Genomic DNA, 23,625 nt, shown 5'->3' with positions numbered 1-23,625 from the left:
TATTCAGTTTTATTGCAGAAGGCTAAGGAAGAAGACTACAGGTTGCTTTCCTGTTCAATTCTGTACTTCTATTTTTAATGTTGAATTTTGCTTGATTTGTTATTACTGTTCTGCTTGGATAATCTCTATACTGAAGGGATGCAGGTGGCATACCAGGTTATGAGAGGGTGCCCTTTGAGCTTTTCTCTGCCTCCGTCTGCTGGTAGGGATGCAAAACCCACTCATCTGAACTGATCTGGGTATGAACAGAAAAGGGGGTTTAAACTCACCAAAAGCATTCCTTCCCGTGTTGGCAGGTGGTGATGGTTTTTTCTTTTGCAATAGCCCTTAGTGAAAGAATCTCACTTGTGTGATTCCGTGAACAATGTTGCTTACCCCTCCCGCCTCTCATTCAAAGCTCTTTTATGAAACAGAGGGGTGCTGTAGGCCTGCAACAGCATAGAAAGTACTTGTGAGCAGTAAAAGCCTTTATTTAGGGCTTTCTAGAAAGCTCTGAGTCTGTCCCTTCAGTGCCAAGCATGGCCATATGACATCTCTCTTCAGAGAACACCATTACAGGTAAGTAGCTGTGCTTTTTCCTCTCTTAGCTCTTATGTGTGGAGTTAAATAATAGAACATAGAAATGACGGCAGAAGACAAATAGGCCCATCCAGTCTGCCCAGCAAGCTTTCACACTTATTTTCTCATACTTATCTGTTACTCCGACCACTGAGTTCAGGGCCTTTATTGGTAACTTTTTGATTCTAATTTCCTTCCACCCCTGCCATTGATGCAGAGAGCAGTTTTGGAGCTGTATCAAAGTGAAGTATAAGGCTTAATGTTTGAGGGTAGTAACCATCGTATCGAGCAAGTTACCCTGGTTTGTATACTCATACTGCTCAGATCAATGCCTTTTTGGTTGTTGTCTGAATATAAATCATCTTTTCTTCATTCTCCTGCCATTTAAGCAGTGAGTTGCACTGGATATGCTTTCCATGTGAAGTAATGGGCTTAAATTTGTTCGGGGTAGAAACCGCCGCAGCAAGCAAGATACTCCCATGCTTATTTGTTTACCCAGACTGTGCAATTCAATCCTTGTGTGAGATACAGAGACTGAAAAGTTCATCATCTGGGCACTGCAGAGCAAGTTTATCCACCACAGAGCCTTGTAATATGTTGGAGTACTTCAGCAAATACTGTTCTTGTCGAGTACTGGGCAATTTCTAGTGTTTTCATGACAGGGCTAGTTACATCTTGCCTGAGAGGGAGACAGGAGAGTACTTTGCAGTGTTGTCCAGAGGTTGCTTAATCCTAAATTTGACAAGTTATTGTTGTCTATTTAATATTTATGTTCTTATGTTCAGAAACTCTGTTTAATGTAACGCCTTAACCGCGACAGTTTTGTTCTATGGAAACCGACCTGATTTGATATTTGTATCGAATGTCTGTATATAAAAATTCTAAATAAATAAATGTTTGTGCTTTTTCTTCTCCTTCCCTTAGGGCTGAATGAAAAGGGGCAAGGAGTGAAGCGTCTGAGTTCACGTGGACTCCAAGATGAGAAGATCCCTCCCAAGTCCCCCCGCCCCCGTCGGAACATATGGTTGTCTCGCAGCCAGTCTGACATTTTCTCCCGCAAACCTGGCCGCAAGATCAATGTGCTGGACCCCTACTACACTCCCAACAAAGGAGCAACCCGCAAGGTGAATCCCTTCAATGCCAGGGAGGATCTGAAAGGTGGCAAAGTGAAGTTCTTTGACATGCCGAGCAAATCTGTCATCTCCCTTGTGTTTGACCTGCACTCCCCAGAGGCAGGAGACTGCATGGTGTCCTGCCAGGCTGCACACCATGGGCAGCTCTACAGCTCAGACTGGCAGGACTCTTCTTTCCTCCCTGGCAGGCGCTATCGCTCCCTCCCAGTCTCCCCAGAGCTCTTGCACAAAGACCATGTCCCGTTTGCCACCCTGGAAGAAAAAGTAGCAAAGGTCAACCCTGCACAGCTGGGAGTGGAGGTGGAGCAGAAACTTCTGTGCAGCCTCAAGTACAGTGTTGCTGAGATCCCACCCTACCGTCTCAGCTCGGCCAGGCCCAAGTCTCCTTCCTGGATTGAGGAGGACATGGACTGTTTCGACAGCCCTGCCACGAAGGTGGAGAATGGGCTTTGCCCAGAGCGCTCTCCAGCTGAAGGGGTGTCTGTTAACGCCCAAGAAGTGTCAGCTCGCAGCTCGGGGGCCTCCTCAGGGGTTTTCTTGAGCTGCACCTCATCCGAGGACATGGAAGTGGAAGAAGAGCTGCAGAGGAGCTCTCTGGCCAGTGCAAGCATTGTCACAGCCTCCCCGGTGTTCTTGTCATGTGAGACACTGAACAGGCAGGGCAGTGACTCGGTCTTCTGCCCCTATAACTTGACTTCGGTAAGCAGGTGACTGGGACAAGGGAAGGAGTCCTAGGCAGGACCTCTTAGTGCCTTAAAATCCAGCTGCACAGGGCAATAATCGTAAGTTTACCTTTTCCCTTCTCGGAGGGCAGCCATATCTTACATACACGTGGGCTTTCTTGATGGAGCCTGGTACGTCGTGTGGTAAAATGGAGAGCATCATGTTTTCTCTCTATGGCTGCTGTGCTATTGGAAGCAAAGGCTCAGATTTAACCTGATAATGTTCAAGTAGGAAGCAGACTGCTTGAGCCCTTGAAAAGTGGGGAATAGTCCCCAGCGCAGTTACTCCATGGGTTTTTGTTTAGCCAGATGCTGGCCCTACCTCCTTGTATTCCATTTTTCTACTTGTGCCATGAGCCGGATGTTAGTAGCCCTACCCAGGCTCCTGTGGTTGGGTCCCACTAGCATTCCTATCGGTGTTGGATGGGAGGTGTGAACCCCAGAGTGAAGGGTCAGCAGCTAGAGGGATTTAATGGTTATTGAACGTATCTTAAGTGCAGGCCTGGCTTAGGCTGTGCCAAGGATTGTGGAGGGCAGTAAATGGAAAGTGTTGACAAGAGCTGGTGCCTGATCAAGAACAGTCATTAACTTAAATATTTAAGGTTGCTTTTTGGTCATAGATGGTCCAAAATAGTATTTAGTCAGCTTCAGCTTCTTTGCCTGGGATTCAGTGGATATCAGCTATTGAGAAATGTGTTTTGCTGCTGGGAGAGCCAGTTAGTGACAGGTTTAAGTCCAGCAGAGGCGCCATATCCCATTTTGTTGTAACTGGAGGAGAGTGGTAGTTTAATTTCCCCTCTGCCATTGACTTCTCATTTGTGCAGTCACCCTGTAGGCAGAGCTGCAGCAGCCGCTCTCCAAGCATGGGAAAGTGAATGATTTTTACACGCTGCTGCTGCTGGGGTGTGCACTTTACTAGGATTCCCTTCTACTGCTTCCTGCAACACCAACTCTCTTGTAATCACGGGTTACTCCTTCCTGCTCCTACCATTGCAGAGGCTGACCTGATGAAACCCGTCCTCCCCTCTTTAAGCTGTCAGCAAGGCTTAATGTTTGCGGAGTACAAAAGGATAGTCTGGGTCAGGGAGCCTTTCTAACTTTGGGCTGGATCTGGGCTACCATGGTTTGAGGCTGGTTGCTGCTTCCAGGAACCTTTTTTTTTTTTGTAAAGAGTGTAATTTATCTACTTTTAGGTTAGAATCAATGTTTGCACCCAGTTGTTGTTTTAAACGTAAGGAGAGTTCCACCAAGGACCACTTTTTTTTTTTTTAAACCATGGATTCCCAAAGCTGCTGTTAAACTTATTTCATGCCTTTCTCCAGTTGTAAAGTGTAGGATAAACTTTCTATTAACCATGTTGGTCTGTACAGACACTTAAATTATGTGCCCCATGCAGCCCTGCTGCTTGTACTGTCTGTCCCTACATTTCTATGCAAGCAGTAAGCTGGCAGGGGCTAAAATCCATTGAAGACACTTTGCAAGATGTTCTATTTTTTGTACTGATGGAGTTTTATATCCATATTTGTAAATAGCTAATATAATTAAAGTTTGCTTAAGTACAGGGACACTGATGTGTGATTATAAAATATCATGGCTGTATACCTCTTTCCATTGCATAGGATTTGGTATATTTGAGTGTGGAAAAATGGTTCTTGGTTTTAAACTCACATGGGGTAGAGTATTATAGCACTAGTGAAGAACCAAAGAAGTCTGTTGCTGTCAATCTGTTGTAAATGGTTTTCTGCTTCTTCACATTAAAGTAAGCTGATGGTTTGCTGCTACTCTGGGCCTTTTCTCTTATTCAGCTAGAGAAATGAAGTGCTTTCCTCTCACACCCACCCTTAAATAAATATTAGGATAAGCTATGCAGCTAAACAATATATTTTCACCCTTCATCCTCTTGGAGTAGCTTTGTTTAGTGTAAAGCTGATATAACTGCAGCAGCAGACACACACTCGGTTGTCCTTTAGTTCAGTTTTCATAGTGGTGTAGGAGTGGTTACGTGTAAGTTTTGTTTAAGCAAAGAGGAGGGGAGAGAGGAATAATGCTAGAGCAGCTGGTGCTTCCAGTTGCAACTGAACAGGGAGCTCCCTTTCCAAAGGGAAAATAGAGGTAGGTGTAGAGTAAGTGCCAGCCCCAGCCTGCTGGGGCCAAGGGGTGCCTGTCTGTCTTCAGTGCAACATCAAACCACACTTGTCAGGACTAAGGACAAGGTCATGCTGATGAATCCAGACCCACAATTACCTGACATAACACTAAACTTTTCTAGTCCTTTTATTACAGTTCCTTACCATCAATACCATTAAACTATATTAGAGACACAACTGGTCCTTTAGTGCAGGGATGCTCTACCCTGTGCTTGGCCATTTGTGTTTTTAGGATCTCCTGCATGAAAAAAATATATACAAACAACTCTTAGGCCAAGTCATGAGAGATGTCCTGCGAGCGCCCCTCTCCTCCAGGATGCACTTGCAGTGCCTTTTTAAAGATAAAGAATAAGAAGTTAGAGCCCTCCCTGAGGGCTGTTACAGATTAACATTGCACATGTTCTCCCGTTCCCACCCTAGGCTGGGCCCTGCACCAGCTTTAGCTTCTGACTATGGGCCCTAGAGGACTTGGAGAACATGCTTTTCACAATCTGCAGTGGCACTGCTTTCCCACTTAAGTAGACCTTATTGTGACAGTCTGGCAGCCAGGGCCCTGTTTCTACCATCTTGGTTGCCCCTTTCTTCACCATACAGACATATGCCATAATATAGCCAGTCATGAATGCATCAAAGCCAGCTCGATGAATGCCCCCCTCCCCCTGTCCTCTCTTTGTCCTCTCCTCACCCTCTTCTCCTGTGGGAACAGTAGGAGCTTGGTCCTGGGCCCTAACTGTCATGGCTGTAGTCACTTCCATTCCCAGCAGCTCTGCCGCTGCTTCCTCCTGCATGTGCTCAGACGCTCCCCCCTGCTCCAGACTGGGGTCACATTCTCCCTCTATGTCACTGCTGGTGCTATTGCTTGGCTTGTGCTCGGGGCTCAGAGGGAGAGAGCAGTCTTTGGGCTCACAGCTTGAGAGCGTACAGGTTTGCTTCTGCGGGGGGCTCCCATCTTGCTCCATGAACTCAGGTGGTGCCGTTTCAACGTTCTGCTTCCGCTTCCTCCTGTTTCGCCGTTTTTTCCGCTTTTCCCCTTTTTCGTCTTCATCAATGATCAGGTCGATGTTGTGAGACTGAGCACAGTTCAGCCCATATGGGCACCAGCCATAGGCCTTCAAAAGCAAAGAAGTGACTCATCAGCGTCAGCCACCCTCCCTTCCTACCACCCAAGCAACCCTCACATGGCCAGAAGCCCTCCCCCCCCTACCACCAGCCACTCTCCCTTCCTACCACCCAAGCAACCCTCACATGGCCAGAAGCCGCCCTCCCCCACTACCACCAGCCACAGCCACCCTCCCTTCCTACCACACAAGCAACCCTCACATGGCCAGAAGCCCCCCCCCCCCCCCCTACCACCAGCCACCCTCCCTTCCTACCACCCAAGCAACCCTCACATGGCCAGAAGCCCTCCCCCGCTTCCTTACCGAGAAGGTCTCACACACGACCACCACCCACACCACCCTCCCTTCCTACCACCCAAGCAACCCTCACATGGCCAGAAGCCCTCCCCCCCCCTCCTTACCGAGAAGGTCTCACACACGACCACCACTCCTGCCTCAGGCTTCCTACTTGCAGGAGGCAGAGAGCAGTAGCGGTAATCGATATATGCAGACATGCTGGCAGGGTAGTTACAGAACTCGACTGATAAGTAGGTGCCGTCACCATCCATCCGCTTACAGTTCTCCCGTTTGCTGAAACAGAACAGAAATCCCATCTTTCTCTGGAAATGATACTCAGCTCATCATATTTATAAGCAGCATTCTGAGCTCAGGGCGAGTAGTAATTCCCCACTTTGTAAGGAGCATGTGGTAGCACCTGGCTACGCTAGGGCACAGGGAGAGGGTTACACACGTGTATAGCCATGCTCATGTCTGCTCCAACCCCTATCTTATACACACAAATATTTCACCTCTGTGCACTATACCCACCCCTACTATGACTAAACCACAACTGGAGAAAACTGACAGCTAATGTATGCACAGGAATAAGCCTCCCATTTCCTCCACAACTACCCTACTTTGAAACCTTCCTCAAGTCTGTTTAGACAGTAAACAAGTACAGATGACAGCAGAAAAACAGCAAAGCCATCCAGCCACACTGCTAAGAAGGGTAGATTAACTCTATTAGCTGGAAGGAAGACAGGGTTCCTCAGTAATGTTATGACAAACAATAGAAGGATAGATACAAGCTCTATGCCTAGAAGCTACCAAGATAAAAACTATGATGAATAGAGAAAAGAAACCTCTACCCTTCCACTACTCCACTCTCAAAAACATACAGGATAGGAAAATTGGTTCTTACCTGCCAATTTTCATTCCTGTTGTACCACAGATCACTCCTGGGTTTATGTATCCATGCCAGCAGATGGAGACTGAGAAAGTTTAACTAAGACTGCTTGATAAGCACTGGTGCCACCTGCAGTTCCTCAGTATTGATATGTACCCAGCACAAAAACTCACTTACAAAATCTTGAAAACATTTGTTAAAGCTCTGAAGAAAAATCTGCATAACAAGAAGAGCACAGCGGAGCAGAAGACTCTCCACCTCCATCAAGCAGGCGGGCTCTGGCCTGATCTGTGGTACTACAGGAACGAAAATTAGCAGGTAAGAACCAATTTTCCTTTCCCTGTACGTACCAGGATCAGTCCAGACTCCTGGGATGTACCAAAGCCCCTTACGCGGGGTGGGACCTGGAGAGTCCCACTTGCAAAACACTCTCACCGGAGGAATGGGTTTCCGGATTCCAGACATCTAGGCAATGACGACTCTAAAAAGTATGCAGTGACTTCCATGTAGTCATCCAACAAATCTCGTGTGGCAACACCAAGTTGCCACACGCCCACAAGGCCGCTTGCTATCAAGTAGAATGAGACGTAAACCATCCAGCAGCTGGAGGCCCTTAAGAATATAGGCTGACCCAATACCCTCCTTGAGCCACCTCGCAATGGTAGCATTGGAAGCCTGGAGCCCTTTCTTTGCGCCACTCCACAAAACATAGGTGATCAGATCTCCAAAAGACATTGGTCACCTCCAGATATCTCAGTAAGGCCCTCCAAACGCCTGAGTTCCCTCACCTGAGAAGCAGCCTCCAAATTGGGAAAAGCTGGAAGTTCGGCTGTCTGATTAACATGAAAAGCCAAGACCACCTAGGGAAGGAAAGATGGAACCGTCCGGAAGGACACCTCCAAATCCGAAATGTGTAGGAACCGGGTCCCTACAAGATAAAGCCTGCAACTCTGATATTATCCCCACCGAACAAATGGCTACCAGGAAAACAACCTTCAAGGTCAAATCCTTAAGAGTCTCCTTACAAAGAGGCCCAAAAGGTGGTTCACACAAAGCTCAAAGGACCAGATTAAGATTCCAAGATGGGCAGACCTTCCGTAGCGAGGATGTAAATTCTTGACGCCTCAAAGAAACCCTACAGCATCAGGATGAGAGAAAGATCTTTCGTCAATCATCCCTTGCTATGAGGTCAGAGCTGCTACCTGAACTCGGAGAGAGTTAAAGGCCAAGCCATCTTGCAGGAAGGATAAAATCTGGGACACCAAAGCCTGCAATGCAGCAACATCACCTTTGGCCACACCCCAAGCCTCAAAAACCTTCCAGGCTCGGACATAAGACAACATGGGAGATGTGCACCTTGCATGCAGAATGGTACTAATAACCGGCTCTAGGTACCTTAAACGTCGCCTCTCAAAAGCCAAGCTGCTAGATAGAAGCAATCTGCCTAATTGAAAAATATGGGACCTTGCGGGAGCAGATGAGTGAGGTGACTGAACCATATTGGACCGTCCACAGCCAAGTTAAGTTCCGCAAACCACGGGAGACGTGGCTACTCCCCAGGTGTGTCTCTATTCTGCACAAAATCTTGCCCACCGGAAGCCATGGAGGAAACATGTAAAGTAGAACTCTGAGGCCAAGGAATCACTAGAGCATTGACTCCCTCGGCTCCGTAGTCTCGTCTGCATCTGAAAAATTGTAGCAGTTTTGCATTGTGGCGAGACACCATCAAATCTACAGGTGGACAATCCCACTTCTCGCGAATGAGCTGCATCGCCGACTCTGACCGTTCCCATTTGCCCGGATCTAGAAGAGTGTGACTTAATGGGGCAACGAGAATGTCATGGCGGATTTTCTATCTGCAGGAGACAGAGAAATCCTGAGGAAATGCAGGTGCACTAGGGATTATAAAACAGTGTCAGCTAAACTTTCTCTTTCTCCATCTGCTGGTATGGATGCATAAACCCAGGAGTCTGGAATGATCCGGGTAGGTACAGGGAACCTGGGTTTAGTTCACTCCCAGCCCTCCTCCCTTTCCATGTCTAATCACTACCACCAAGGCCACTGCTCTAACATTTGGCCTCCTCTGTCCCCCACATGGCTGGCCAGACAGCTGCATTTGTATTAGGATATCTAGTCATTATTGTACTTGCAGCCTGCCACAGAGATTCAGCTACTGGTTTAATTGTATAATCACAGCTTTTGAGTGTAGCCCATTTCCCATAACTAAACAAATGATGACAAAAGGAGCATCAAAAGTGCTGCTTCAGTACTCAGGATTCTGGCAAGAGCCTGACCTGATCCTTACCATTTCTTGTAGGCATACTCCAGATACGAGGCCACAAAACGGGTCTCAAACTCTGAGGCATACTTGGTGTCATAAATCCCAGCAGGGAACATTTCGAAGAGGTCAGCCGTGAAGGTACCCAGGTTGTCTGGCAGGTGTGCGTAGAAGCACTGGTACAAGAATGCTAGGTCAATCAGCCCATTATGAAGAATCAGAGGCTTCTGAGCACGGAGAATCTCTAGGAAGAAGCCCCGCACACTCTGGCCACGGCTTTCATCACCCTGAGAGACCAAGTAACATAAGGGTCATGATATAAGAAGAACCAAACACTCAGAAAGATCAGTGGTGAATGAGGCTAATGTGGCAGAGGAGAGAGAGAGAAATGGCAGTGACAATAGTCTTTTCTCAAGCTAATTTACAGCACTTGTACGTCATCTAACACTAGGCCAAAGTTTTCCTAAATGTGTACTAATAACCCCCTATAGGCCAATCAGATTTCCAGGCTATCTACAAGGAATATGCATTAAGTTTGTATACACTGATAACCCAGTATATGCCAATTTCTCATGTACATTGATGATATCCATGAAACTCTCTCTGTTTCAAAACATTGTGTGCTGACCTCTTACAAAAATGATGCAGTAACGTCCAAGGGTACAGTGCTAGGCCAGAGATTCTGAGGTAATGGTACACTGGAAGTCAGGAAGGAGCAACTATAAATACATAATGTTTATTCCCCTGATTAATCTCCAGCGCTAGCTGGCAGAGAAGCAGAAGCTCGCCTTCCTTCCTTCAACAACTCTCTAACTTATTGCCCTTCTTAGAGAAAATCTTGTACAAAGGATGTGTGTATACTTGTGTGCACAGATACTTGTGTGCACAGAAAGCTCAGCTTTTAGCCCTTGCATTTGGGGATCCTGAGTATCCCTTGTGGAGAGAATTTATATATGGGTGCACAAAGCTCACCTTGTTACTATGTGGTAGGGGAGACCCTGTGAAAACTGCTTATGAAGAGGTGTGTGCGCACAGAGCTCACCTTGTGATAGGGAATACCCTGAGAATACTGCTTATGAAGAGGTGTGCGCACAGAGCTCACCTTGTCATTGCCCTTGTGATAGGGAATACCCTGAGAATACTGCTTATGAAGAGGTGTGCGCACAGAGCTCACCTTGTCATTGCCCTTGTGATAGGGAATACCCTGAGAATACTGCTTATGAAGAGGTGTGCGCACAGAGCTCACCTTGTCATTGCCCTTGTGATAGGGAATACCCTGAGAATACTGCTTATGAAGAGATGTGCGCACAGAGCTCACCTTGTCATTGCCCTTGTGATAGGGAATACCCTGAGAATACTGCTTATGAAGAGGTGTGCGCACAGAGCTCACCTTGTCATTGCCCTTGTGATAGGGAATACCCTGAGAATACTGCTTATGAAGAGGTGTGCGCACAGAGCTCACCTTGTCATTGCCCTTGTGATAGGGAATACCCTGAGAATACTGCTTGTTGAAGTCGAAGCCGTGCTGCACTAAGAACTGCACAGACTGAGGCTCGATGATGTATTCCTCCATGCACAGCAGGGTCAGGTTGTAGATCTGGGAGAGATATGTGTGCTCAGCCTGCAGCGGAGCAAAGTTTAATGCCATTAATACTTACAGCTGTATCATACCATACACATGAAGTACAGGACTTCAATAAACCACACATCTAAAGGAAAGGCTTCTCTACACCTGTGTGTACAATAATCACTCTCACAGTTTATTATAAAGAATGGATGACTCACCTCTCTGTAACACTTACATGCAGCAAGGAGGCATGGAACATGCCATAAATACCTAGAGAAAAGCTGCTTCAATACAAAGCGAAAAAATGAATCAAGAACCCCCTGATTACTACTTATAACCACTCAAAGACATCAAGCATTTTCAACCTGTGTCATTACAGATGACAAACATTCACCGAACTACCTATCCCATCACAAGAAAAGCTGCAAGACCTGCAAACACAAATCCAGCCAAGTACATGGATCAATTAACGCGAGGCCAGCAATGGTGTAGCCTTCATCCAGTGCAAGAAATGTCCCAACAAATGGTGTGGGCGAGACCAAGAAAAAAAAGAGTGAGATCCCAGGATCTCACTCTTTTCTTGCACGTGTGTGGATACTATTGATTTAGAGTGCAAGCAGTGCTCCAGTGTGTTAGTGGGCGAGACCAAACCAGCCATCCTAGGTTCCCTGTATCTGACCAATAGTAGCACTTCCCTCATGCAGGGCAGTTAGTCTCACTGATCTGTACAAGTCTTTAAAAGGAAAATTGGTTCTTACCTGCTAATTTTCGTTCCTGTAGTACCACAGATCAGTTCAGACTCCTGCCAGTAGATGGAGACAGAACGTTTCACTGACACTGTACATAACCCAGTGTGCCACTTGCAGTCCCTCATTATTGATCTATTCCCAAGCCAAGATGACAGCAACTACCATAAATTTCAAAGCAAACTTCCTCCCCTCCAACAAGCAGGAAGAAGGTGAAGTTGCCCAAAAAAAACAGAAAACTCTTTTCCTAGATTTAACATAAATGGATCAGCATCGAAAACCACCAATAATTTCGCAATATATACAAAGCAAGAGTATGAGCAGCAAACTCTCCCCCTCCCTAACAGGTGGGTCTCTGGCCTGATCTGTGGTACTACAGGAATGAAAAATAGCAGGTAAGAACCAATTTTCCTTTCCCTGTACGTACTCAGATCAGTCTAGACTCCTGGGATGTACCTAAGCTCCCTTTAACTTGAGCTGGGACGTGGAGAATTATGCTCGTAGAACGCTCAAAGCACATGGAAGCCAGAGCCCCAACATCCAAGCGATAATGCCTAGCAAAAGTGTGCAACAACTTCCCCATAGCCGCCCAGCAAAATTTCATATGGAGACACCTGTTGTAATTAGACCCAGGAAGTCACCTGAGAATGCATAAAGGGTTTCCTTAAAACTCCCGGCAGTGGGTGCCCTTTACAAATATAAATCAACTCTATCGCTTCCTTCAGCCACCACACAATTTTATTTTTAGCCTTACATCTCTTCTTTGGACCATTCTACAGTACAAAGAGGTGATCCTATCTTCAGAAATCATGCGATCTTTAGATTCTTCAATAACACATGCCTCCCATCAAGAGCCTAAGCTTCCTCATGTGAGGCATTGAGGAATCCAAATCTCGAAAAGTTGGAAGTTCCACTGTCTGACTAAGATGGAACATACAGACTATATCAGGCAGAAATGAAGGCACCATGCTTAGATATACCTCCAAATCCGTCATCTGTAGGAAGGGATCTTGAAACAACTGCACATGGAACTTCAAAATTCTCCCACTAGATAGCCACCATGAAAACCACTAAGAATCAAGTCCTTAACTGGAGCTCTCTTCAGTGGTTCAAACCAAGCATCACATAATCCTCTAAGGACTAGATTCAGATTCCAAGATGGACAAATGTTCTGAACATGAGGACGCAAGTTCTTAGCTCCCGTATAACATCCAGATGTGCAGACAGAAGATACCCTTGCACCGCTGCAGGGTAGGCTCTGTCCTGATATAGGATACCCTTTTCAGTTTTAGTCTGTCTCCATCTGCTGGACAGGAGGCTCAACCCACAGTCTGGACTGATCCGGGTACGTACAGGGAAAATGACATAGCCTGAACAGGCTGAAGATGCACTTGATCAACAGCAGATCAGGACTTGAAGATCCTCCAAATTCGCACACAAGTCAAGGATGTAGAAAGTCACCTAGCTTGCAGTAAGGTGGAAATAACTGCTTTGGAAAATCCCCTACAACTCAGTCTCCTCTCAGAAGTGAAGCCGTGAGACAGAAGTGAGCCACCTGACCTGAAAATATTGGGCCCTGGTGGAAAAGAGTCGACATATCTGAACTCAGGGGCCCATCTATGATCATGTTGATCAGATCTGGGAAGCATGGTCGATGTGGAACTATCAAGATCATGTTACCTGGATGTTTCTCTATCCGCCGTAATCCCTTGTCCACCAGAGGCCAGAGGGAAGGCAAAGCAGAATCCCTTGGGTCCATGGCAGCAGCAGAGTTCCAATTCCTTCTGTATCGTGATCTGTTCAGCAGCTATAAAACCATGACACCTTAGTGTTCTTTGGTCAGGATACCCTCATCTTCTGTGAATGACATCTCTGCCTCCAACAGCTCCCATTGCCCAGAGTTTAACTTTTATCCAACTGAGAAAATCCACCTGAATGTTCGCTCCTGCGATGTGAGACACTGCTAGCCACTTCACATGCCTGCTTTGACCTGAGAATCAACTCCTGGGCCTCTCGAGCTACTGCCTGATTCTTGGTTTCTGCCGTGACAGTTGATGAAGGCCACTGTCGTTGTATTGTCTGATAGGATCCATACTGGATTGTGTGCGTAACCTTGGCAGACTAGCAAGCAACGTGAAATGCACCGCTCTCATCTCTAACAGACTGTTAGACCATGAGGCCACCTATTTCTAGCACTGGCCCTGTGTTGACTGATCTTACCACACCGCCCTCCATCTGAAGAGCTTGTATTGGTGGTGACTATTACTCAATTCAGAACCTTCAGTTCGGGACCATGCTTGACTGGCATGAGTAAGCCACCATGAAAGACTGTCCCTGGCTTCCCCCTCTAATGGAAGAGGAAGATGAAACTTCCATTAACGAATTCCAGCAGGAGAGACTTCTGCAGAGGCTGCATATGCAGTTATGCTTATGTCGATGTCATAGAACCCAAGACCTGTAAATAATCTCAACCCTGGGCCACTGAAAGCTCTAGTAGAAGCCTAATCTGATTCTCTTTCTGTGTGAAACTCTGTCAGCGTGTCTGAGCTCCCAGATACTCCAGAGTTTAAAAGAGAACTAAAGAGCTAGTTACTCAGCTCATCGCCCATCCTAGAGACTTCAAGCGCATTGGTACCTTTTGTAATGATTGTCAACAGAGGTCCTATGATTTCGCATAATGAGCTACTCATCCAGATATGGCTGCACTAACCCACCCTCCTTTTGCAAAGCGGCCGCCCCCACCACTCTGACTTTGATGAACGTACGTGGAGCCTATTGCCAGCCAAAGGGAAGGGCTTGAAACCGAGAATGTTCCCTTAGGACATAACCCTCAGGAATCTGTGGTACTCCGGCCTGATGGCTATGTGGAGATAGGCCTGTCAAGGTGAGAGAGGCCAAGAACTCTCCCTTGCATCCCACCACTATGATGAACCTCAAAGTTTCCATGCAGAAATAGGGAACCTCAAGAGCCGCATTTACCTTCTTTAAATCAATATATCTTGAACTGGTTCATCTAAGAAATGGACTTTCCCTGACAGATGCGAGCCTCTAGGGTTGGGGAGGTCACTTTCAGGAACTTTTGGTGCAGGGGTGCTGGAATTCAGGAGACGGCACACCTGAGTATGGAGACCGGGTAAGGAGGAAGCCCTACACAAAAACCCTCCTCGTGCGTCTCTGCTTGGGGAAGCTTCTGCCCTCAGGAACAAGGAAGGAGAACTGACCGCTGCCTCGCCTCCCTTTCCACTCCCCTCCAGAGACACCATAGGCCAGGGTGATGGCCCAACATGGACAAAAGCGGTGGTAGTCAAATCACTTCAGGCATCTAAACAGCACCGCCACAAACGGAGCGAGAGTGAGGACTGAATTACTATCAGAAGGAAAGCCTCGCACATAGCAAGGCACTTGGACTTGTTCATCCCTGGCTCATGAACTTTGGCTCTAGGTAGCCTCCTGTGCGCACTAATGGCAGCCGGGCGTACAAGCACACCCCTTCAGGATGCGTGCAAATATGCGCTCGTACGTGCACAAGTACCTGCCAGTATCTCCGCAAATATATACTGAAATGCCTGCACAAATGTGTGCTCAAGTCTAAATCACAGACATTCGCACTCAAATCTAGGCCTTAGGTGCACATAGGTCCCTGAACATGGAACCGCAAGAATTCACCAGCCAAGCACATGCGAAATGAACCACTACCATGGCCTATCACACAGCTAAGCACATTCTGCCTGCACCTTCAGCACGTTTAGGCCCGGATCTGTTCAACATCTGGCACTGAGAATCACTGAAGTCCCAAAGAGCTTCTCAACAGCTCAGACCTCTTGACTGGCCGAGAATCCCTGGAGACTGGGGCCAGGAGCCAGCATTCCCCGCTGCCCATTCCGCTAAACAAGCTTTGCGCCTAAACAAATTAAAACCAGCAGAAGACTTCTATCAGAACCAGAGACTTCTCCTTCAGTGAAAGTGCCTCTCTGCAGGACCGGGAACTGCTGGCGATAGCTGGAGAGGGGATTCCACTCTCTCCAGCTTCCACTGCTAGTGAATCGAAAATGGCCACCGTTTTCCCCACTAGATCCCGTCACCCCCCGCGAGGCTTGTTCCTACCGGTGCGGCCATGCTAGATGCAGATCCCCGCACGCTGTTCCTCCTCACACCTGTGGCGCCAGGAGTACCTTAACAAAAAGCAGGGGAAGAGACCTCACAGTGCCATGGAGCCAACACCCCGGTCTCCTCCACAGGCAGAGAAGCTGCTGAAAAACCCCATCGCTGAGCTCCCCGAGCTGCTAAGGTAGCTTCTCCCCCCCACCCCAGAACCTCGCTGCTCCACAGATTCCTCTAACTCATTCCTTCTGATAGGTTGTTTTTTTTGTTTTGGTTTTTTGGGGGTTTGTTTTTTTTTTTAACTCTGAGAACAGATAAAGATTACATAGAAACCAATACTTTCCTTGCTGCAGAGGTTCCTGTTCCAGGAGCGCAGGCCGCATGGCAGATCAGAAAAGAGCCAGACCACTGGCTATATCCTTCTCCTTGCACCAGACTTTAGCAACCCAGCCCAGGACAAACCGTATGAAAGGGATCCTTCCCTGCTCCACTGAGACTGCAGTGCAGAACTGCCAGCAGATGCCACCGGCTGTGTCATGGGGGATGAGGGAAATGGACCTCCGGATCGAGCTATCAGAAGGCTCAACCAACGTCCTGCATGTCTACCTCAAACCAGGGGGGATGGCCCCACCAGGATCTCCACATCCCCCTGGGAGGATCCAGAAATTTTCTCGTCTTTTAATCTTATTTTCCCTCTCTCTCCAGACTGCAGGTTTTACAAACCATCTACTGGAGACAGAAATACTGAGGGACTGCAGGTGGCACTCTGGGTTATGTACAGTATCAGTGAAACTTTCTCTGTCTCCATCTGCTGGCAGGGAGGCAAAACGCAGGAATCTGGACTGATCTGGGTACGTAGAGGGAAGGCAGTTTTAAAACCTTGCATGAATGTTAGGGGGAACTGAAATAAATTCATCTTTACATCAAGACATCGGCTCCGTAGGTTCCTGGGTCCTTGAGCACCCTATCAGATCTGTCACTTGCATCACCCTATGCAGTCTCTTCTCAGCTGCTTCAGGTCCTAGGCAATTAAGAGGAGATAATCATCTCAAATTGGGGATGCTTAAGCCCCTACATTAGATTAAACCAAAGAAAAGATAACCCATGACACTTTCTTGACTCACTCTGCAAGCCTGAAATATGTTCTGCTCTCAGTCCTGCTGAGTTGTTACTACAGTAAGCTCCAGCTCCAGCTGCCACCTCCCATATCACAACATTCTCTAACTTCCTTTCTTCAGCCTAGCATCACATTGCAGAAAGGACCCAGCTGATCACTAAAGCTCATGTACCACAAACATCACAGCTTTCAGTTCTTTCCAGAGCCACCATGGAGCTAGAAGTCTGCTCACAGCTCTCATACCTTGTCTGGCAGCTCCCTGAAGCAAGCAATACCCAAGGAGAGGATGGAGCGGGTCCTAGCAGCACTGCAGATGGCCTTATATCGATCCTCAAGGCATCTGGGGCAGAAAAGAGAAGCCAGGAATTCAGCAATGCAATGCTCCCCCAGGGCACATGAAGAGAGCACAGCACTCATAACTATGCAACTCCCAGGAAAAGGTTTAAGGAAGGGATGAATCCTACAAGCACCTGTGGACAGCTTCTAATTGCACCTTAAGAGCCCAGGCCAGGAAGTTCAATTCAAACCTCCTGCCCAGGCAGGAAGCACCAGCTTCTGAGGTGTGTACGAGTCCCCTATAAAGGAAATCTAAAAACAATTACATGGGACAATCGCTTAAGGAGGTGGCTAGAATAACCTGATGCTCTGGGTAGAGGTTATTTATCCATCGCTGGGGAACATGAGATTCTTGGCACTGGTGGCGTGTGCGCGCTCAGTGGGCACATTATATTCATACTAAGAACCCAATTAGTGATGAGGGTGATAAGTGAGAGCAGAGGTCTCTCCTACGAAGTAAGGGTTTGGGCCTGATTTAAAAAACAAACTTTAGATTTCCTTTTTCCCACCACTCTGGCTAAGTAATCCAGCCAGTTCTTCCACGCATGTTTAGCAGAACTGTATTTTTAGTGTATATTGAAGATCTAGTTTAAATATGGCTGCCGATGCAGCTCTTAGGTTCTTCTATAGTGCAGTCACAGCTCTCTCCTCGTGCATTGTGGAATGATGATCCCAATGATAAAGGGGGAGAATAGTGGGAAAGGTTCAGGGCTTTTTGTAGGTCTTGAGAGGAAGAAGCACGACAGCTCATACCTTCTCGGAGCTGACCAGAAAAGAAAAATGCTTTAAAGTTAAAACAAGTCTTCACTGCTGGAGTAGCTCAAGCTATGCTCTGGGCACAGCTGACCCCAGTATGAACAGGATCTCAATTAACCCACAGCATCAAGTCAAGTTATTACTCACTGGTTTCAGTAAACTTTTCCGGGCCCCCAGGCCACTCAGCTCCTGCAAGCAGAGACATCAGACATCACTTTAAGGTTACTACTCAAATCCTACCTAGATGACAGGTGGAAAGTGCCAACCACACGCAGAACAGATGCAGCACACCTCTGCAGACCAACAGGCCTCTGCAAGCCTTCCACAGCATTACAACAGGCTGGTACTTATTAGAGATGTGAATCGGAACTGAAATCGGATCCGATCACATCTCTAGTACTTATATGTGTCCCTCATATCTAGGTAGCCTAGTGGTTAGAGCACCAGGCTGAGAACCAAAGACGCCAAGGTTCAAATCCCACTTACACACCTTGTAAACTTGAGTAAGTTACCTCACCCTCCATTGCCTCAAGGTACATTGATAGGGAAATACCTACTGTACCTGAATGTAAAGGAAATGTGTTCTTACAAGATCATTTTCATTCTATAGTACCACAGATCAGTCCAGACAAGTGGGTTTTGCATCCCTACCAGCAGATGGAGGCACAGAATAAACCTTTGAGGCTCTGCTACATATCGGAGTGTGCCACCTGCAGTCCTTCAGTATTGACCTGTACCCAAGATGTTCAAATTAACAAATCCTCAGCAAACTAAGGGTGAGCAGAGAATACAATTAGAGCCCCCTATAACCAGAAGTCTTTTGCAACAAAAAACTTAGAAACATTAATTTCTGTATACTTTCAGTAACTCTGCATGTGTCGACATACTGTCTCAACAACATCCAGAAGCAAGGAAGTCTTTCGAAAGAAGGGGGATGGGTCGCTGGACTGATCTGTGTACTACAGGAATGAAAATTCAGGTAAGAACAAGTTTTCCTTTCCTGTTTGTATCCCAGATCAGTCCAGACAAGTTGGTTATACCCAAGCACCTCTATACTGGGCGGGAACCTGAAGACCCGCGTGCAACAGACTTTCCCCAAACTCGCCTTGTCTGCTGCCCGCACATCCAAGCGGTAATGCTTGGTGAAAGTGTGAAGAGAAGACCATGTCACAGCCCAACAAATCTCTTGCGGCGATAACTGCTGACCCTTCACCCAGGAAGTTGCCTGAGCCCTAATAGAATGCACCCGCAAGCCTTCCGGAGCTAAACGACCCTTACATATATTAGCTGAGCTTATACCCTCTCTCAGCCATCTCACGATCGTGCTCTTGGAAGCTTTATTTCCCTTCTTTGCTCCCCGAAAGAGGACAAACAGATGATCCGACCTCTGAAAGGCATTTGTCACCTTGAGATACTGCAAGAGCACTCATCACAAATCTAAGAGATGCAACTCCTTTGTCACCGGATTTGTTGGAGATAAATTCAGAAAAGCAGGAAGCTCAACCATCTGGTTAAGATGGAAAGACAAAACCACTTTAGGCAAAAAGGAAGGGACTGTATGCAACGACACCCCATTCTCCGAAATCCTCATAAAAGGATCTCTATATGACAGCGCTTCTAGCTCCAATATCCTCCTAGCCAAGCAGATTGCCACGAAGAAAACAGACTTCAAGCTTAGATCCTTCAAGGATGCCCTTATAACTGACTCAAATGGAGGACCACACAGAACTTGAAGCACCAGGTTAAGGTTCCAGACCAGACACACCTTCCGGACCGGAGTATGCAGATGTTTCACCCCTTTTAGGAAATGCACGACAGCCGGATGAGCCGTCAACAACCTTCCATGCACCTTACCTAGGAGACTCCCCAAAGCTGTCTCTTGCACCCAAGGGAATTATAGGCCAGACCGCTTAGCAAAAAGGATAAAACTTTTGGAACCTCCATCCTTAACAGTTGCAAACTATTCTGCAATCATCATGCTTCAAATACTCTCCAAACTCATAAATAAGCCAGAGATGTGGATGTCCTTTGTGCTTGCAGCAAGTTAGTAATCACAGGTTCCAAGGACCCATTCATGCAGAGCTGCCTCCTCTCAAAAGCCAAGCTGCTAGACAGAAACTATCTGCCCAATCTGAAATATGGGTCCACAAACCACGGCTGGTGCAGCCACTCTGCCACCAGAATTGCTCTGTGTGATGCAAGATCTTCCTATTAGACACCACAGGGGGAAACACGTACAGCAACAGCCCTGTCGACCATGGTGGAACGAGAGAGTCTATGCCCTCAGAGCCGGACTCTCCTGTGATTGAAGAACTGGGCTTTCGCATTCCCTGGAATCGCCATGAAGTCCAAGTCCGGCTTGCCCCATCTGTCCTCAATCAGGGCAAAGGCCTCTGCTGAGAACTCCCACTCCCTTGGATCTAGCTGCTGTTTGCTGAGATAGTTCGCTTGCATGTTGTTCACCCTGGCCACGTGCAATACCGTGATCCTCGCTAGATGGTTCTCTGCCCAAACAAACAGGTCCTGCACCACCAGACAATTCTGTTCCGCCTTAACAATTGATGTACTCCACCATCACATTGTCTGAAAACACTCACACTGACTTCCTCTGAATAAGTGGCAGAAAGGCAAACAAGGCCTTGTGAGCTGCTCTGGTCTCCAACAATTTATGGACTAGGATGCCTCTTCTGGCAACCACAGCCCCTAGGCTGATCTGCCTTGACAAATCACTCCCCATCCTTTGAGGCTGGCATCTGTGGTCACCACAACCCTGTCTGGAACCCCTAGGGCCATTCCTCTCTCCAAATTATTCCGGGACAGCCACCATAAACTGGATTTGGCAAACCCCTTGAAGCCTTAAAGGAAGCAGTAATTCCTCCGAAAGCGGGTTCTACCGGGATAATAGGGCTCTCTGTAGAGGATACATGTGAGCAAAGGCCCATGGAACTAACTAGCATAGAAGCCATAGAACCCAGGACCTGCAAATAGTCCCAGACTCTTGGAACAGACAACTGCAGAAGATGGAGCACCTGACCTTACAACTGGGTCACTCTCTGAGGTCAGAAACACCTTCCCCAACCAAAGTATCAAACCGAGCTCCAAGATATTCCAATGACTGGGTCGGCTCTTCGCAAGATTCATCACCCAGCCCAGTGATTCCAGAAGCTGCATGACTTGCCGAACTGAACGATGGCACCCCCCTCCCCCAGAGTCCCGTGAAGGTTCCAATCCCACCCGAGGCACATCCCATACAAAACTCGATTGCAGAGAGACAACCCCCTTTCAAATCGCAGCCACAGCAACTTTTCCCGCACTGAGTGGGTATCAGGCTGAATCGTGGTCGGGCCTAAAATAGCCCCTGCTGCTAAGAACCCCTGCCGGCGGTGCGTTCCCGATCCCGACTGAGCATCCAGCCCACCGATTGGGAGGCTTCTGCCCTCACTCACCCCCCCCCACCCTTCCTCCCTGCAAAACAGCCACTCAGCACAGCTCAGAACTCCCATCCCTTGCCACTTTTTTTTTTTTTTTTTTTTTTTAGAGGCACAGGCCCTAAAAAACATACATCAAAGCCCAAGGAAAGTACAGAAAGAAAGGACTATTTCCCTGCTTGTGGACATGAGGAGAACGCAGACCCTGGCGGTGAGGACTCAGAGGTGAGGGAACCAGGACCCCTGGCTTTCACCTTCCCCTGACTGATAAGGGCTGACCTAACTCAGGGATCTCCAACCACTGGCTCGCCCTGCTCGACCCAAGGGATGACCCAAGAAGGAACCTAACAGCTTGGGGAGCCTTCCAGGAATCTATCTTCCTTCTCTGGGTTTATTTGTTTTTTTCAAAACTCTAGACTGCAGGTTATCACCTCTACCATCTGCTGGAGACAGAGAAATACTGAGGGACTGCAGGTGGCACTTCTGGATATGGAGCAGTGCCTCAAAGTTTTGTTTGCTGCCTCCATCTGCTGGTAGGGATGCAAAACTCACTTGTCTGGACAGAGCTGAGGTACGAACAGGAACTCACATTGAGCTACCAATGAAAAGACTTTAGCTAACTTACCGCCAGCACTGTCACCCCTTATCAGGCACAAGACCCATCTGCAAGGACTTGCATGCATGCATGAGACACTCACCCTTACACTCCCTATAATGTCACAGCGAGAGGAAGGAATCCCTGCTCAGATGACAGTCCAAGTGACAGTATAATTCCAAAAAATGTTGCAGAGGACTATGTATGGTATGTGCCATCTGCCCTACACAGGAAACTTTCATAAGAAACTCGTTCTATGAACCCGTCAGCTCTCTAGCTTGTTCCCAGGTCAGAGCGAAGAAGCCTAGCGGTTACAGCAAAGCAACAGGGACCCAGGGAAGTCAAGAGTTCAAATCCCACTAATACTCCTCGTGACCTTGGGCAGGTCACTTTACCCTCCATTGCCTCAGGTACAGACTTAGATTGTATAGGGAAATAACCACGGTACCTGAATGTAATCTGCTTTGAAGTAGCTGAAAGTGGAACATAAATCAAATAAGGATATTTATGTCCAGCATATGTTGTCCCAGGAAACTGCTATGCCTGACCAGAATCTTTCTGAATCCATTTTTGCTGCTCTGCTTCTCAACTTTTACAGCAGCAGTTTGACCACACATTTATGAAGACCAGTGGTACCAACTCCGGCTGTTTATCAGACTATATAGCCCTGGAAAGACATCCATATAGTCAGAGCCCAGCTCAGTTAGCCACCTTACTCACCGTGTCCACAGCTATGAAGCTGGAGCTCTTTATCGCTAGCAACATGGAAGGCCAGAGCTCCCGGAAATTATCATTCTGCACGTCAATAACTGGCACTTTTAAGCAGGTCATCCTCACAGAATCTGTTCTGCTACTGCTAGGATCAAGAACACAGACATGTCAAAGGATGCAAAGCCTGGCATGAAAGGTTTGTCTTCTTATACTGCACCTATAAAGATGCCAGGCCCCAGAGAAATTAAGAATTGGAAAAAAAAATTTTTGTCTCTCCCAGGCACACAGCCAAAAATGGCTTTTATACAAAACATATGTAAAATAAAAGTGCAAACAAATCCTTGTTGGTCTTAGTTCATATATAGTTTTTATTGTCAAAAAACAGCTGCTCCTCTTAATTTAACGAAATTAACGATTTGTTGTATGAGATTTCGTTAAATTAAGAGGAGCAGCTGTTTTTTGACAATAAAGACTATATATGAACTAAGACCTACAAGGATTTGTTTGCACTTTTATTTTACATATTATAATTGCTGAGTGCAATTATCGCTCCAGAGTGCGAGTGGACTTTTATACAAAACATGCCATGTGATTGGAACACCACACAAGTCATGAAAGAATCCATTGAGTCCAACATCCTGTCTCCACAATGGCCAGACCAGATTTCTAGAGCGTATACAGCATATCCCAAAGAGTAAATCCATTTCTTGTTGCCCACTCCCCATAAGTCTAACTGGCTAATTATTTATAAACATTTGATATTCCCAGGAATAGGACCATGGAGTCCTCCGGACCATAAGAAAATTGGTTTTTACCTGCTAATTTTTTTCCCTGTAATACCACAGATCAGTCCAGACCCCTGGGTTTTGCCTCCTTGCCAGTAGATGGCGACAGAGAGAAAAATGTTTCACTAATGCTACATATAACCTAGTATGCCACATGCAGTCTCTCAGTATTGACCTGTACCCAAGCCAAGATGATTAAAAATAAACACTAACAACTAAGACTCCAAAACCCCTTCAATGAGCAGGGGAAAAGTAAAACTTCAAAAGGTAGAAATTTCTTCCAATAGTAATAAAGGAGATAATCACTGAATCCCTCAATAACGCTGCATTATACGTTAGATATCAGTACAAGCGGCCTGCCC

The 23,625-nt window shown here is 47.0% G+C and overlaps 2 protein-coding genes across 5 annotated transcripts in view; one reads left to right on the top strand and one right to left on the bottom strand.

Annotated features, from left to right (window-relative positions):
- The window catches only part of LOC115099718 (dual specificity testis-specific protein kinase 2-like), a 129,179-nt gene extending 124,985 nt beyond the window's left edge, over positions 1-4,194 (top strand). For all 4 annotated transcript variants that reach the window (XM_029617488.1, XM_029617486.1, XM_029617489.1 and 1 more), the window contains one exon: positions 1,483-4,194. In XM_029617488.1, the coding sequence (XP_029473348.1) occupies positions 1,483-2,402 (920 nt within the window). In that variant the 3' untranslated portion in view covers positions 2,403-4,194. The remainder of the gene's footprint in view (positions 1-1,482) is intronic.
- On the bottom strand, positions 3,984-22,621 carry LOC115099719 (target of EGR1 protein 1-like). Its single transcript, XM_029617490.1, has 5 exons — positions 22,488-22,621; positions 10,584-10,742; positions 9,149-9,408; positions 6,080-6,248; positions 3,984-5,669 (listed from the first exon to the last, which is right to left on the bottom strand). The coding sequence occupies exons 1-5, from the start codon at positions 22,596-22,598 to the stop codon at positions 4,977-4,979; spliced, it is 1,392 nt and encodes a 463-aa protein (XP_029473350.1). The 5' UTR covers positions 22,599-22,621; the 3' UTR covers positions 3,984-4,976.
- Between the last annotated feature and the right edge of the window lie 1,004 nt (positions 22,622-23,625).

This window comes from Rhinatrema bivittatum, chromosome 10 (genome assembly GCF_901001135.1).
Source record: "Rhinatrema bivittatum chromosome 10, aRhiBiv1.1, whole genome shotgun sequence".
Classification (NCBI taxonomy): domain Eukaryota; kingdom Metazoa; phylum Chordata; class Amphibia; order Gymnophiona; family Rhinatrematidae; genus Rhinatrema; species Rhinatrema bivittatum.
The sequence above is the reverse complement of the archived record's forward strand: the minus strand, read 5'-3'. Positions and strand labels throughout refer to the sequence as shown.